This window comes from Anser anser, assembly GCF_964211835.1.
Source record: "Anser anser genome assembly, chromosome: 13".
Classification (NCBI taxonomy): Eukaryota; Metazoa; Chordata; class Aves; order Anseriformes; family Anatidae; genus Anser; species Anser anser.
Genome location: NC_139734.1, coordinates 8,390,619 through 8,407,062, shown reverse-complemented (window position 1 = coordinate 8,407,062; position 16,444 = coordinate 8,390,619). Strand labels below are relative to the sequence as shown.

At 52.1% G+C, this 16,444-nt stretch overlaps 1 protein-coding gene across 4 annotated transcripts in view; it reads right to left on the bottom strand.

The window, feature by feature from the left end:
• Window positions 1–16,444, bottom strand: part of MID2 (midline 2) — a 73,996-nt gene that overhangs the window by 45,291 nt on the left and 12,261 nt on the right. For all 4 annotated transcript variants that reach the window (XM_083797528.1, XM_083797529.1, XM_083797530.1 and 1 more), the window contains one exon: window positions 14,698–15,419. In XM_083797528.1, the coding sequence (XP_083653654.1) occupies window positions 14,698–15,363 (666 nt within the window). In that variant the 5' untranslated portion in view covers window positions 15,364–15,419. The remainder of the gene's footprint in view (window positions 1–14,697; window positions 15,420–16,444) is intronic.

Genomic DNA, 16,444 nt, shown 5'->3' with positions numbered 1-16,444 from the left:
CGTGCCTTCTACCACAGAACTACAAAATGAGAAAAATACAGACCTAGGCCATTCCCACACAGCTTTGGGTGGGATATTTCCTTATGCTACAAAAGTCCCGGTAGGCTGACATGACAAAACCCACCACGTTGTCCTGCTGCCCAGGCTGGCAAAGCCCTGGTGTGCGTGGAAGCAGCAGACTCCATCCCCACGGCTCCACGCCCTCCTGTCCCACTGCTCTGGTCGAACACAAAACCGGCCTTGTCCACACTGCTGCATTAAAACCACACGGCTTCCTTGCCGGGGATGCCACCGAGCGGTGTTGGAGCTGGTTTTGTTGATAATTTATGAGACAATTTATTTCAATGATGCGCTTGACTGCAACACCCCACCGGGGGCTGCCTGTTACCAGCGGGCTGAAGGAGTGCCAGGACTCACCGAAGAAGCTGCCGGAATGGATAAAACATGGGAATATAGGATAAAACATGGGAATATAGGATAAAACATGGGAATATAGGATAAAACATGGGAATATAGGATGCAAAGTGGGAGGCGGTGGGACAGGAGGGTACGGCAGGCTCTGAAGTACTTTCAGACCAGCAGCTTCCTGAGCTGAGGAACACATTGGGACTGGTTCTAGAGCAATCGCAGTGGTGAAGGAGAGACAGAGCTGGACACTTAGCAATAACCCAAAGGAAAATCGAACCTGGGAACACCTCCTGGCTGGTGCGGGCAGCTTGCTGCCCTGCAGACGTCCCGCTTGGCACTTCCCTCACCACGCACCGCGGCACCAAGCGCTCTGCATCACCCAGCGCCGCAGCAGCACGATGCGTTGCAGTTCGCAGCGGGGATGGAGCCCGCAGCCAGCAGCTTCAGGAGAAGCCATCCCATGCCAGGAACAAGAGGAGAGACCAAGTGCAGCCACGTCCAACCACAAGCTTTGCATCAAGAGAAGCAAAGAGATGCTCTCCTCCTTCCCTCATACAGCCCCGGGGTACAGGGACGAGGGCACGGGGTGCAAGCACAGAAACGCTCTCAGCTTGAAACGGGGCTGCTGGTCCTTCCCTCCTCTCTGCAAGGGTTTCTCCTCGCAAGGCTCTGAGCTCCTGCAGCCTCCAGCAAACAATGGCCCCATTTCTCTGCTCCTTACCCGTCCTCAACCTCTTTGCAGGTGACATCTCCAGGAGATGCTGAGCTGCAGCCCACGAGGGCTGTGGTGAACAGCCCAGGTCTCAACTCTGCCTAAAACACCCCTATACAGGCCTGGCATCGCTGGTAACGATTTACCATCCCTACAGGCTCCCGTGGCCACAGCGGCACAAACGCACGTGTGCACTGCATTAATTAAGCCTGCCTGGAATATGGAATATCTCAGCATCTGCCTGATGCAAAACCCTCAACTTGCATGTCCTCAGACCAGAATTCAGACACAAAATGAAATGGAAACAAAATAAAAATGGGAAAAAAAAATATGATTAAGCTCCAGAGTTCAATAAGCGATATGTTTAATTGCTAATGTGAGTTTGGGATTTTTCTTTTTTTAAGATTTCTGCCAGCACAGCTGGTGTCATCCTCTACTACCCAGAGAGCAGCAAACAGATTGCAGGAGAATATTCATTCTCTTGCTGTGTTTTCTGTGGAAAAAAAAAAAAAAAAGATCAAAGAATTGAAAAACCTTCTGGTAATTTTTTTTCCCCCTCTGTTTTCCAACTGGTCCCAGACATATTTCCTGCTGGGACTGACAAGGAACAACGTCAAATTAAAAAAAATCACAGCTTTGAGAACTGAGGGGCATTTGATGAAACAGAAAGACTCGTTTTTAAGCCAGGGACCATCCGGACGGGTTTGAGCTCTCCTGGCCACTGCTAAAGATATGCCCTGGTGAACAGTCGGATGCTTGGGCTTCACAATATGAGGGCTCGGCAGCATTGTGGGCACAGAGGGGTCCCGCCAGCCTTCACCCACTGAGATGGAGTCCTTGGGGTTGGACCTGCCTTCTGCACCTTCCTCCCAGTCCTAAAACGGAACAGTATTTTATTCCAAGTGGCTGTGCAACATCTGGGCATCCCTTGGGGGTGCTTCTGGCTGGGTTGGGGTCAATGGGATGTGATTTCCCTGGTGTGATGGGGGCAGCATCCTGCCCAAGAAATGCTGGAGCAGCACCGTGGGGACAGCGGCTTGCTGGTGCCCATATCACGTCCCCACAATGCCAGGGCACCGTGGTGGCACCAACACTCCAACCCAGAAGAGGGTGAAGAAGCACCCAAAGGCACTTGTGCTCGCTGCGATGCTGATGCCATCCCTGCCGCTGCAGATGGAGGCATCTGGGATGACCTTGGAAGTCAAGATGCTGATTTACTCCCCTTTGAGTCTATTAGGAACCACGGGCCAGCAGCATGGGGAGCCTGATGCATTTTGACAAATTCCCAGGGCGTGTGTCTCATCTCCCTTTTCATCTGGAGGAACGCGTGAACAAACCAGTTAGGTCCGGGGGCTCGGCGAGCTGGAGTAAAATGGTACAGGAAGAGCCAGGATGCACAGACCGCTCTGTCGTCAGAATCCTAAATTACCCCCTCTCTTCTTATGACTTTTAAGATTAAAGCAAATAACTAATTAAAAATAAATAAATAAATAAAACCACAGTTCTAAACAACTCTTCCAGAGCTCCAGCACTGGGAGAAGAACTCCAGCCCCCAAAACTGAGCGGGAATGGAAAGATAACTGAAATGGATATGAAACTTCTTTTATTCTGATGCACCACGAACAGCTGGCATTTAGCTGGGCGGGAGGGACTGCCCAGGGAGGACTGCCAGAGCATCCACACATGCACGCATCCACACGTGCACTTGGGCGCACGGGGAGGACCTCCAGGTACAGCTGCTGCCTTGTGACAACACGACGGAGAGCAACCCCAAAGGTCTCCACACCCAACAAACAAAATAAGACCGTCTTTGCCATTTTTTTTTTTCTTTTTTTGGAGCTGACAACAAATGACCCAAAGAGGTGGGAAGCCTCCTGCTCTCCAGCGGGCCTCCTGCGTGCCAGCACTTCTGTGCTTCACCTCCAGAAAGGTGAACAGCCAAGACTTTAAGACAAAAAGTTGAGACAGCAAATCATTAACAGCACATAATGTTTAGTCGTAAAGCTGACAACTCCATTTGAAAGCAAGGTAAAGGAAAATCAATAGCTCTTCCCTGCACAGCTGAGCTCCGAGCTCAGGAGACCACGTTGCCCTTCAGCAGCAGCTTATCTCAGCCGCTTCCTGTCTTTCAAATGCCAATCTAACGCAGCGCGGCTTTAAAGCTGGGAAACTGAGGCAGAGCAAAGAAGAATTTGCAAGTGAGGACTGGGAGGCTGAACCACAAGAAGTTGTTTTGGGGGGACTGCAGGAGAAGGCAGCGTCCAGCTTGCACGTTGCCAGGAATGGGGGCCTAGGACAGCATCCACACCTACAACCGGAAGAAATTAACATCGTTAACCTTGGCAAAGGTTAAGTTCTTCCCCCTACTCAAGAGTCTCGTCAAGGCAACAGGAAGGAAGGGATGCCTCCTCCGGGCTGCGGTGCCAGATGTCACCTCCTCGCGCCCAGCCCCTGCTAGGGCAGGACCCCAGCACCCATCCTGGTGCCAGCAGCGGCTCTGCTCGCTCCGGGGGCAATCCAGACCCCCGTGTCGGGAGCAGAGAAGCCGTGACAGGAGACAGAGCAGCACAGCGATTCACAGCTCACGCTTCATGCTCCAAACCGCCTGTCTTTCACAGCGGCAAAGACCTTACAGCTAATTTCCTCAGCGAACGCTTGTCAGATCAAAGCGCAGCAAGAGGAAAAAGCTGAGCCAGCCGCTGCTTCGTGAGAACCGATTTAAGCTGCTCGAATGGCTCTTGCTCACATCTTGCACAGCTGCTTTTCAGGTAGGCTGCAAGCGGTGGAGAGGCACTGGCCAGAAGAACAGCCCCGCACGCACAGAAACCCTGCGCTGCCTCCTCCAGCCAACACAGGGCAGATGCTCAGCAAATGGGTCAAGTGGCTTTTATGATTTATTTTTTTTTTCACGATAGAGCTTCAGCTGAGACCTGCGAGCTTCACGTGCAAAGGGACGGATGGTGCTGGGATGATCTAACAAGCTCCAGAGCCAGGTGTCCCAGCGTGCAGATCGCTTTCTGCAATCTTTGCAGCAGGTCGTGGTCTCACCGACGGATGCGCCGGCAGCACCAGCAAAGCACGGGAGGAGGGCACTGCCTGAGGTGCGAGTTCAAGCAGCAAAGCCAACGGGGCTTGAGGAGCTTCTTTGCCACCAGAGCGTGCCCACGGCCCAGCAGCTGCCACCCACCATGGCCACATCGCCTCTGTGCCCGAGGACACCCAGGAGAATGGCGAAAACCACGACGCCTCTACCACCTCCCAGCTATGCCCCCGCACCCCATGGACGTGTAAATAACCTGCAGCGTTTGTCCTCGCCTCAGAACGAAGTCGGTAGCTCAGGCTGCAAACAGAATTCCCAACACAGGCACCTCTCCATCCAAGCCTCTTTCCCCGTGACACCTGAGCATCTCTCTGTTTTCCAACCCACTTAGCTTCCCATGGAGGAACCAAGTATATGAAGTTTCTGGTAAAAGAGATTTTTTTCAGAAGCAAGGTGTGGCTTAAAAGAAAACTGAGGGCTTTAACTGGGTTATTAGCCTCATAAAACGCTAGCACTCCCGGTACACCACTACAGGGCTTATGGCTTTGCAGGACCCTCACCCTGTTTTATGCCCACAGATGCTGACGAGAAGGTCCACCTTTAAACTTGCACACCCAATAAACCCACAAGCCCCCATCCAACGTTAATACAAATGGTTCCACACACCAGTTATCTGGGAAGAACACCACTTTCAGCAGTATTGAAGTACTTAGGGTAAGTTATTTTGAGATAAGCCTTTACAAACACATGACAGAAAGAGCTTTCCTTGTTGTTAAACCCCATGCTGCAGACACCCTTTGCCCTGCTACTCTGAAACAATGCTCATGAAAATGTCTCCTTCACAGGGCCGCGAGAGCTTCGGGCAGGACATAATTCATTCCTTGGGAGGCCAACAAAGGGGCATTTTTCAAGGCTTTTAAATTATAGTCTGGATTTTTACAGCTCACGCCACCACAAATGTCAGGCAATCACCAGGATGCGGAGCTGCAGCGGAAGCATCTCTTTCACCCCCTGACCTTTATTTCCAAACCATCACCATTTTATGTATATATATTAAAAAAAAAGCCCAAACAGCACACATAGAAGGACAACCCGTGCACGTTTTCTCTTGGACCTCTTCTGACACCAGATGTTTGGTTCCCAAAAGCCCCCTTAGAGGAGCACGGAAGGAATCCGGATTTATTGCTTTGGCACATCCTTCACGACACACGCCTTTTTGCACATTATTTCCTGAGCTTATCCTGTAAATCAGTGATGCCCATATGAGTGGAGGGGGCTCCAGCAGGCTGCATATCAGGCCATTTTTAAAAACTGAAATGCCAAATCTGGGCCCCCGAGGAGCAGATTTGCTTCAGAAGCCACGGAGCACCGTGCGCCGCACCACCACCATGCGGGACGGTCGCGCAACCTTGTCCCACAGCCAGTTGGCTACCGAAGCAAGCAAGCTGCGTCAGAAAATCCAGGCTTCCTTTGAGCACTGCGTTCTCTGCCCCTGAAGGGAGGGGTGCTGGCGCGTGGAGGACGGATGGGAGGCCCGGCCAGGCGCTTTTCAGCCTGAAGCACTGAAAAGGCTCCTGGAGGCTCCATCCAAGGGAGATGGGCTGCCAGCACTGCTCGTGCACCTCGCCCTCCTCCAGCTGCGCTTGGAAAGGGCTGCACTTGGGATGCAGACAATTCATCCGACAGCTTTCCCAGGTGGAAAAGTCATTTAATGCTCAGAGAGTCCATGGCCACCCGTGGGACGGGAGCGTGTGCCAGCCTCGCCTGCTCGTGTCACCTCGCTGCAGGAGCCCCGGGTCCTGCAGGCTGGTGGGACACAGGTGGCAGCACTAGATATCCCTCCAGGAGTGTTTTTTGGGCTGGAACCCACCCCAAAGAAAAGGAATTCAACAGGTAGGAGCAGAAGAGACACCTAATCCGTACCTTAGAGAGAGGGCTGATGAGAAACCTCTCTGCTCGTCACACCCGAGACTCACTTTGCTCCCAGCACTGACCACCGTGTCAGCCCAGTGCCATCACCCACCCCGTGGCGGTGCTGTCAGCACCTGACACAGAAGACGCATGCTTATGTTACACCACAGCACCATCTGGGCAGGACATTCTGTAAGGACGGGGCTCTCCAAACACTACGGACGTTTGGACTGGCCCACGAGGAGCTCAGCAGAACAAGAGAGGTGCAAGGATTTGTGCATCTGGAAGCCAGCTCGAGAGATTTTGCTTTCCTCGTTGTGGACATACCTGCTTATGAAGACCAAAACAAGGTGGGCCAAGAAGTGCAAAGTAGGAACCAGTGCCCTCCAGGGACCCGTTGTGGAAGAACAGAGCAGGAACCCTGAAGATCTCCTGCCTCATGGTCTCATGGTCCCAAGATCCTTTTCCAGCCCCAACACAGAAGGATTTCTATCAGCACATACTCAGCACACACTCTGCTGTTGTACATTCACTTCTACAAAAGGGCACGTTAAACACATGCTGATTGGATATTCAAATTAGATATATTTTTTTAAAGCATGTCAGCCATCATGGTAAAATTACTTAATAACACCTGTAAGCCTATTTAAGGGTTTAATGGGATAATAATAGCATATTCAGCATCTCAGAGCATGACTTCAAGCCTACTAAGAAATTCATACGCCGCTCGCCCAAGCGCACACAACCAATTCTCCAAATTACTTAAAGACACCGAGCATTCCCGGGACGCGTTTTCCAAGCAAGCGTACGCGCTGCAAATAGCTGAGCGCAGCCCTAACGAGAGCCTGCGCCTTCCCTATCGCACGCTGCGCGTAATTAACCGAGCCACGCTAATTCATGCTCTGAATATTCATTATAACCCCGTAACGCCACACATCCTGAATATTAAGCGACATCCGCTCGGGGCAGGACTATCAGAAAGAGGGATCACCCCCCGTGACAGATTTGAGGCCGTGGAGCTGAGGGTGCACCAGGGAGGATGCAGGGACCCTGAGAGACGCGAACCGCAGCGTGAGGCTGCCAAAAATGCCGGCCAGGGCTTGGGGAAGGCATGGGAATGTGACAGACCACAGGGCATTGCCAGTGTGAGCTCCAGTATGTGAGATTAAAGCACGAAGCAAAGAGTGGAGAAGCTGGAGTAAAATCTCTGAAAAAAAGAGGAAAAAAGGGTAGGGGCAGCGCGAGCTTGCTGGCAGCAGGAGCACTGCAAAACAGCTGAGAATAAATGGCCTCAGACACTGTCCCGCCTTTGGGCAAGGCTCAGAGCTGCCAGGAGCAAAACCAGCTCACAGAAACCCGAGGCAACCCCACACCGGTAAACACCTTCTATGGGAGGTGGGATTACACTAAAATTTTCATGTTTCAAAGAAAACCTATTCATGTAGAACTGAAGCAGCGGAAGTTCAGCTCCACGCCCTTACAGCCATCATCAGACAGAAGCCTTGAAAAGATAACAGCTTGCAATTGTTTCAGGAAACAAAAGTGCCTGTTCCAGGGAGGAAAACGCCTGCAAGCCCCCGAGTCTTCCCTGAAATAGTTCCTATTTCAGAGAGCCAGCGGCAGGGTGGGGAGAGAAGAAGCAGGGCTAAACAGAAATTTAGAAACTGCAAAACACAAATGTGAAGCCTCCAAAGAGACATTACAGAAAACTATAGCATGAAAGCATCTGTATTGTTAACAAACCTGTTGACAGAGGAGAAAATATATCTGTTAAATCACATGACAAGGAACGCATGCAACAAAGATTAGGGTTGATGGGAACGTCAATTGTCTTGAAAAACTACAGGGCCGTAGCTCAAGGACTGGCACAGACTTGTTTCAGCTGGGAAAAAAGTATTATGTATTAGAGATTATTCCCCCGTCCAGAAATAGAAAATTCAACTGCTAAACCTGTCATCTCTCGCATAAGCCTGTTTGATGGGCACCACGCCACCGCCCCAGCTGCAGGAGAAGCCAGCTGCAAAAGCCAAGGCTGGACTTTGCACGTGCCTAAGACCCATTTTTTTTCCTTTTTTTTCTTTTTTTCTTTTTTTTCAGTTTGACCACATTATTCCAGGCCCAGAGCAACATGATGGAGCTGCGCAAAACAGCACCAGGAGCGAAGCCCACAGGGAGGGACAGCCCACGGGGTGACACCCCCAGAAGCCACCTATGCACCCGCTGGCCCTGGGCCACCACGACACCGCTCACCTGACGTTTTGCTGATCCTTTTCATGTCTCTCCTCCTGCAGCCCAGGGAAAGGTCCCCTTCTCAAGGAAGGTGAGACCCAGAGACTTATTTCTGTTCTTTATGTACAGACGCTCTCCAAACACCAAAAATTTGGGGATTTGGGTTTTGGGGCTTTGAGCAAGAAGACATTCCCACAGAGCCATAAAACCCAAGTTCTGCCAAGTGAAAATATTGTTCAGCTGAAGGTGAAGCGTGCTCCCCGCTCCTTCGTACCAGCACAAACCTTTTCCCTCCGGGCAGGAAATCCTGCGTGTCCCGTGCCCCTCAGCCCATGCATGGGGCACGAGCGGTGCTTTCCCACAAATTATTCCCACCTAACTAATTGCCATCTAGGAGTCGATCACCACGAGGCAGGAAGTTAAGCAGGAATTTAATACCTAACGAACCGGAGCGGCCACAGTCGTACAATTTAACGCGCTCATAAATTTCTCGTTTCTAATTTACCAGTGCAATGGCTTCTGCCAAAAAACCTCCCTGTCCTCCTTCAGTAACTTGGAAGGGTTTTCGCCTCTGCTTAGCACCGCAACACGTGCTCTGCTTGAACTGGAAACAATGCTCTCCAAGCCTCCTCTGATGACTGCCTATGCCGGTGCCTTGCCAGCAGCCCAGAGGGCAGCGCTAATTAAAATTAAGGCAAAGCACCGTGGCAAGCACTACTTACGTGGAGAACAGGGGACAGCACCGGGAGGTTCGTGGTGTCCCCACAAGTGAGGTTTGCTCCGAGCTACCCCTGCCCTCACCCTCGCATCCGAGTGCAAACACGATCCACGCAGGCTCAGTACCGTTGCGTTGCAGGTGGCAAAAGGGCCCTTTGCTGAAGCAGCCCCTTTTGCCTATTCCTTGTGCTTTCAGAGGCACATCTGAGGCATTGCTGCTGCAGCACTGGAGGCTCTCCGAGGCCTCAGGCTGGGGAGAAGCTGAGATGAGGCAGGATGAGACGATGCGGGGCTCCTCACTGCCCAAGGCTGGCGCGGCAGGTAAACAAGTTAGCATCCAACCACTTTCTGAAAGCAATGCTTTTTTTTTTTTTCCTGGGGACTTTAAGAGAAGAAGGCAACACTCGTTATTTAAAAATAACTCCATCTGATTACCGTCTTGCTTCTTCCACAGCTCGGGCCTGCCGTCCTGCAGGACGCCAAGGCAGGAGGTGAATCCTCTAGCTGCTCCCAGCCACAGAGCTGCTCTAGGTCCTGGCGGCTGGGGAGACCGCAGCAACCTGCTTTGGTTGGAAGTGAACACGGTCCTGGAAAAAGCAGGAGATTGATCTAGCCAACGCAGTTTTCCAGGCCTGCTATCTCAGGACCTGTAATTGCTTACTTAAACATAAATTAACTAAAAAATCCAAACTCTGCCCAAAAAGCTGATGGCTGGGAAAGAAAACCAAGGAGCCCAGTGCTCAGGGCTGATTCAAGGTCCTGGCGCCCAACAAAGGATCAGTAACGAAACAGCGACCAACACTTGCATTCTCTGCACTGACGGAAAATTTAAACTGGGAGCTACATCAGACACCAGAGCGTGTGTATTGATCCCTTTCCCACTGCAGTGTAAAGAAGCCAGGAAAATTTTGTATTTCCATATGATCCATGCTCCACAGGTAAGCGTGTGCCTGCAGCACGCATCAAGTGTGTGTTTTTGGCAAATCCAACCAAAACTGTGCTGGCAGCCTGGGATGGATGGATCGGGAAGATGATGATGGTTTGCTCGGGAGCCTCATCCACCCGCATCACCCCACGCCAGGCCAGCTCGGAAGCAAGGCTTTGCATCTCCTTCTCTAAGCAGGTGTTGGGCAGACGCAGACCCAAAAAAGATCTGCTTCAGGGGAAGGAGCTCATCGCTGCCACACAGCCGGAGGTTTGGGTTTCCCTTTGTTTGCTGGTAGCAGCCCCCCACCTTCTGTGTAGGAGTCGCAGCAATCACAATGTTAACCCTCGCTCTCAGCCAGCTCCTTTCCGCATGTGGGAAAACGAGAAAAATAAAAGCCAACCATAGGTATATAAATGTATAAAATTCAGTTTAGCCCCGTGGCAGTACAGTAAATTATAAATTAAGCAGCGATCTTGGTGACTCACACAGCGCAAGTGAGAACACGTTCCCTGGTCCCGAGGCGAAGAAGTCCTACATTGCAGCACCAAGGAAGGTTTCTTCCCCTCATTCTTTCTACCCCACCGCTCTCTGAAGAGCCTTGGAATAACTATCAGCTTTCTGCATACAATTTGTCTAGCACGGGGGTTTGTTTATTATTTTGTAAACTTCATCACACTGACACTAACCCACTGGAGGCAGCGCACCTGTATGAAGCATAACAGGAGATGCGATTATTCTCCTCCTTTAGCAGAGAGCAGATATGAAAGTGTTACTATATATATATATTTAAATATTTTTTTTTTGCTGTTCCCAGTGTGTCGGTCAATGGAAACCTCAGCAACGGCCCTTAGCTGGTTCCCGCAAAGGGAACAGATCAGATGCAGAAGCAAAGCAGCGAATAATTTATGGCAAAATCCTTTTTCTGAAACTCTTTCCGCTGCAGAGCTGTCCGGAGCTCACAAACCAAATCCTTTTTCGCTGCGACCTCTCTCGCTGTGCCGCGGTGACCCCACGCCCGGCCCCGGCTGGGTGGCAGCCAGCGCACGGGACAGGGCAGCACAATGCGGGGATGACTGTAATTACGGGCTTCGAGGCATCTCGATTTATAATTGGCGGAGATTTTTTTTACTCAACTGATAACGTGCTGCTGTCCTAGGCGTTTGCTTTATCTAGGTCAAGCCGGTTGCTTTGCGCTTAATCTATGCCCATTTTTAATTTGATTTTTAATGCTGATTTTTCAGCCAGTGAGACAAAGTGATGGACACCTTTACAGTCAGCATCCCACCCCTTCCTGAATGCGCAGAGAGGGGAAAACAAGCATCGAGTCCCCGCATTTTGACTACTTGTAGCCAAGCTGGTGCACCTGGAGCACCACAGGCATGCGCTGCCTCCTGGGCCCGGGCAGCAGAGGCAGCTCCGTAAGGGGAGCTGCAAGAGGAGAAAGGACAGGGAAAGCCTTCAAGAACCTGCGGAGCAAGAACTATACCTAAAAGCAACATGCCTTGTGCAGGCAGAGTGGTATAAACAAGTGGAGTTAAAGATGCATGGAACAAAAAACCTGACCTGGCAACGTTGCAAGCAACGCAGCAGTTGCAGGCTTGGGGCAGGGAGCAGCCTGGGCACCAGTGCTCAGCATCTGCCCCAGCACCAACCAACAACCCCAACAGCAGCACAGGTCCCTGCTCTCCCAGGTAGCACTCAGAACTGAAACACTTCAGGATTTAACAACAACAACAAAAAGTACAGTTTTCAGGCACTTAGCTCTTCTAAACAAGGAAAAAAAAATCCCCAACCAAAGCTTTTTTGTGGAAAGCAGTCCTTTTGACAGAATAATTTGCTCCATTTTTCCTTTTTTTTTTTTTTTTTTAATCTGAAAGGTGTTTCCAACTAGCTCGAGCAATGTGATCGAAGCCAGAAAACAAGAGCAATCGCTTGCTGTTCAATGCCCAAGAGCTCCATGGATGCTCGAGAGCAGCCTGGCTTCAGTGCTCACTGACGGACAGCTCACGAGAGCAAGGAGGGGGCAAAGCGACAGGGTTAGGAGAGCAGAGAGCAGCCAGCAAGGATTCCCAGTATTTCCAGGAAGAACCAGCAACGGACTCAACCACGGTGAAAAGTATAGACTGAGGATGTACGAAGATGAGGACAAAATGCAGCTGCAAATATTGACTCTGATTTTAAAGCTTGCTGGCACGCTCGCTATTGATCCCGTGCTGCTCCTGCACTGGAGGTAGAGCATCAGGAGAGAAGGCATCAGAAAAAAAGCACAACTCTGCCAAACCAGGCACTACAGACTGATAACCACGTAGTAGTTGTGCCTTGCAAACCAGATCCCTGCAGAAATTAAATAGCAACAGACGCAAAAAGAGGCAAAAAGAAGTTTCTACCGCGCGTCATTTAGTTACAAAATGAACCATCCCCAGTGTGCCAGTGCATTTAAAGACATGTGGAAGCACTGGTCAATGTGGTTTGATTTTCTGTGCTTTGCAGCTTATTACATTAAGAGATTTAAGACCACAGCTAAGGATGCAGCTTGGACAAGGCATCTCTTCCTGTGTAGACGAAGGCTGTGCAGCTAATTTTGCATTCTCACAAGCAGCAAAACATTCATCCCTCTTAGTTCGGCTCAGCAGGCAGAGATGCAGCTTTGCATTTCAAAATTTCATTTATTTGCTTTATGCCTCACATTTCAAGAAACGGACCAGCTATTTGCAGCACTGCATTCATGAGGGAAACTTTCTGCTGGGGAAGTGTTATCCTGGAGTCATCCTGCCCCGGGTGCTCATCCGGAGCAGGGGGATGCTCACACCCCACATCCATCCCCAGTAGGCCTCCAGTCCTCACCTAGGGCAATCCCCACCCACTAAAGGGCACGCAAGAGGAAGAGGGAGGCTGACTGCAGGGGAGAAGAAGGACAACAAGGCATCTTCCCCCAAAAAACAGCTCCTCCACGTCAGGGAACGAGGCAGCTGCTGCTCCTACCAGCATCGCGGCCGCACTCTTGGCAGTGCCCGAAGGGCGAGCTGTGCAGGACGAGCAGCACAGGAGGAGTGTTCATAGCAGAGAGAGCAGAGGAGAGCTTCCCTCCTTGTCCAAAACCACTTAAGGCTGTTATTGAAACAGGAAAAAAAAAAAAAGAAAAAAAAAGATGTCTTGGCAACCTGCAAAAGCTTGGCTTTTTGGCAACCTGCAAAAGCTTGGCTGGTTGAAGAAGCAATTCGTTGTCGGGGGTTTTGTCTTCAGATGAGCTTGCCTGGCTAGCTGACATGGGGGGAAATATTAAACGGGTTTAATTTCTGTCCCCAAGTCTTACTGCATACAAACATACATGGTCCTTTCTTTCTAGGGTTTCCAACTTGCTAATTGAGACGTTTCCTCATGGAAAAAGAATGTTCTGACCCGAGGAGCGCTCTGCTGGCGCTGCGTCCCGAGCAGGGGAAGCTCCGGTGAGGCACAGCACGAAGACAGGACGGGCATGCCGGCAAGCACCACGCTGCATTGCTGGGCGAGTCGCGTTGGGTTTGGGAGCTGCGAGGAAAGGGCAGGTGGAAACCCAACCGGGAAACAGCTCAGGGTAAACTCAACATCTAGAAAGACTGATGGCTGGAGAGAAATCTTTTTTCTTTTCTTTTTAAAACAATCCAGCCTGCACACAAGAAGTCTTCTCAATTTTTGCTGGTGATAGAACTATTTCTTCTGCCCTCAGAAAACACAAGAGCAGAGAAATCGATTTTGTCTAAAAGCATTATCAAGACAAAGAGCCAAGAAAAGCACTTTTGGGTCAGAACAAGCCCAGAAAATTCAGGGAGAAAGGACCAAAGAAGAAGGTGGAAAGACATAAGAAGGGCTGCAATGGGAACGTGACTGCAGTCACAGTTACAGCCTTGCCAGCGTGACCTTTAACTGGACCAGCTCTATTTTTTTTATTATTAAAAAAAAAAAAGAATTAAAACCATTTTGCAGACTCATGCGGAATGCACAGGGGACAGAGAGGGATTTCTAACTTTATATAGGTCAAACATCATCCACACGGGTTCACATGTTATTCGGCACTAGCACAGCCACTGCATAAAAATTAAGCTTCAAAGCACCCCAGAGGGCTCCCTGGAAGTTTGCTCTCTCCAACCTGAGGAGCAGCAGAGCAAGAATTCACTTTGGATCGATACATGGCACAGGCTCGGGGTAAGGGGGCTGGAAAACAATTGCTCATTTCTGCAGCTCGAGGGATACGAGGATGGAGAATGCCGACTGCGGCGGAGCAGAGGCTCCCACCATGGAGAACCACGGTGGCACGGCTGGGACACCTTGCTGGAGGTGGCACTGGCCAAAAGCCAGAGGTCCCACAGGACAGAGGAGGAGGTTAGGGCGCATGGGCAGGAGAGGGAAGCTCCATCCCTGCATCCCAGAGCCTTCTCTCTCGCAGTGCGGAGGACTGGGGAAGCCGTACCAAGGAGGACACGGAGGCGGTGCCCGCAGCGCTTCCTGCAGCACCAGTTTGCAGGCAGGGGAGGTTCATGAACAGCAGGAGGCTCCCCACGTGCTGCGGTCCTCAGGCCTCGAGCACACTGGAAGGAGCCCAAGGAAATGCCCAAGGGCCTGGATGAGTGCATGGACCCCATCCTCCAGCCCACAGCCCTGCTTGGCTTAAAAGACATGCCGCCAGAGTGCCCCGCAGCCAGCACCGGTCCCCCCACACGAAGCTCTCTGGCTCCCAGCGGTGCGCCCCGGCCCAGGGATGCCCTCGGCGCTTACCTTGAGCTTCTCAAAGCGATCGCTGAGGGATGCCACTTGGTGGTCCCGGTGGCGGCCCACCAGTTTACATAAGGCACAGATGAGCTGGTCGTCAGCCACACAGTACATGTTCACCTTCTCGTTCTCGTGCTCCAGGCAGGTGAGTCCTCGGAAGTGCGCGTCGGGCACGGGCTCCACCAGGCGGTGGCTGGTGAAGGGCTTCTTGTTGGGGTGGGTGGCCCGCAGGCAGCGGTCGCAGTAGGACACCTCGCAGGTGATGCACGTCTTGACGGCGTCCCGCGGCGGGTCCTGCTCGCAGAACTGGCAGGCGATCCTCTCGCCGGCCACGGACATGGTAGGGCTGTTGCGGTACGTCCTCTCGCGGCGGCTCTCGCTGGGGGAGTTGGGGCCGCTCAGCGACGCCTTCTGGAAGCGGTCGATGATGTTCTGCAGCGTCACATTCCTCTTGAGGCCCTCCAGGCCCCGGTGGTTGAGGGAGATGACATAGCGGCAGGTGGGGCACTGGAAGGCGGTGATGGGCTCGATGGACTCGCTGGAGGAGCAGCTGGACACCAGGATGCGGTGGGCGCAGCTGAAGCAGAGGCTGTGGGCGCAGGGCAGCAGGAGAGGGTCTTCGAATAACTCCAGGCAGATTGGGCAGGTCAATTCGGACTCCAGTGTTTCCATCTTTAGTTAAAACGATCCCGATCCAGCGTCAAAATCTCAGGAAGCTGGTCTGTGACCTGGCAGGGAGGAGAGCAAAGAGGCGTGGTGTGAGACAGCAGCTACGTGAGCTGGGGCAGCAAAGCTGGGCAGCTCCTCCCCTCCGGCAACAGGCACACGGGGAGGTCGGAAACCCCCAACTCCTTGCACCCCTTGGCTCTTTGCACCCTGATGCGGCTCCTACAGCCTGACCGGGCTCATGTGTCCCACCACCATGTCCAGACCCCAACTGCATCTGGGAACTCTGCAGGACAAAATCTGTGATGGGAGGGGATGGAGGGGCAGCAGCAAGCTCCTCTCTGCCACCTTCCACCCCAGCCTGGGAAGACGACGGGGACAGCAAGGCTGAGAGAAAACATGGGAGAAACCACACAATTTCATGCTGCTTCTAGCGAGTGCTGCCAAAGAGAGGAACTGGAGGCCGTGCTGGTTTCCAACATCTAAGGGCTCTGTGAGGGCAAAACCAAACCTCTGAACAACCCCTCTGGTGTCTGCACTGTCCCTGCTCTTTTTGGGGAAGGGGAAGAGGTGAAAAATGTCCAGGAAACTCTGAGCAAAGCGGGTCAGGAGGTCTAGCACACTGTCCTACTCCCAGATTTCCCCTGGCCGCCTGCTTTTAGGAGAGAGGAAGGAAGACCAGCCAAATTACAGGCTGTACGCTCCCAGACCTCAGCTGTCCTCTAGTGCAAACCAGGGATGCCCAAATCAGCTCCAGCTGGGGAAAACAAGCTCAAGGCTTGAAATGGGCTCCTTTCAAGCACCTAAAGCCACTGCCAATACACAGGACAACGAGCAGCTCCGGATTCACAAAGCACCAAGTCCCTTCCACAGCTGCCTCTCCACCCAGGAGGGAGCGAGCCGGCAGCAGCGCACCGCACAGCCATCCCCGAAATGCAAGCTTGCACGTGGAAGGGAACGACAGCCTGACAACTAACAAGAAAAACCGCACTCTTTCCCCCCAGCTCCGCCGCAGCCGCATGCAGTAGCAAAGACTAATTAGCAAGGAGGGGCACGGCGGTGGGCTTCCTCCGGGTCTGCTCCGCGT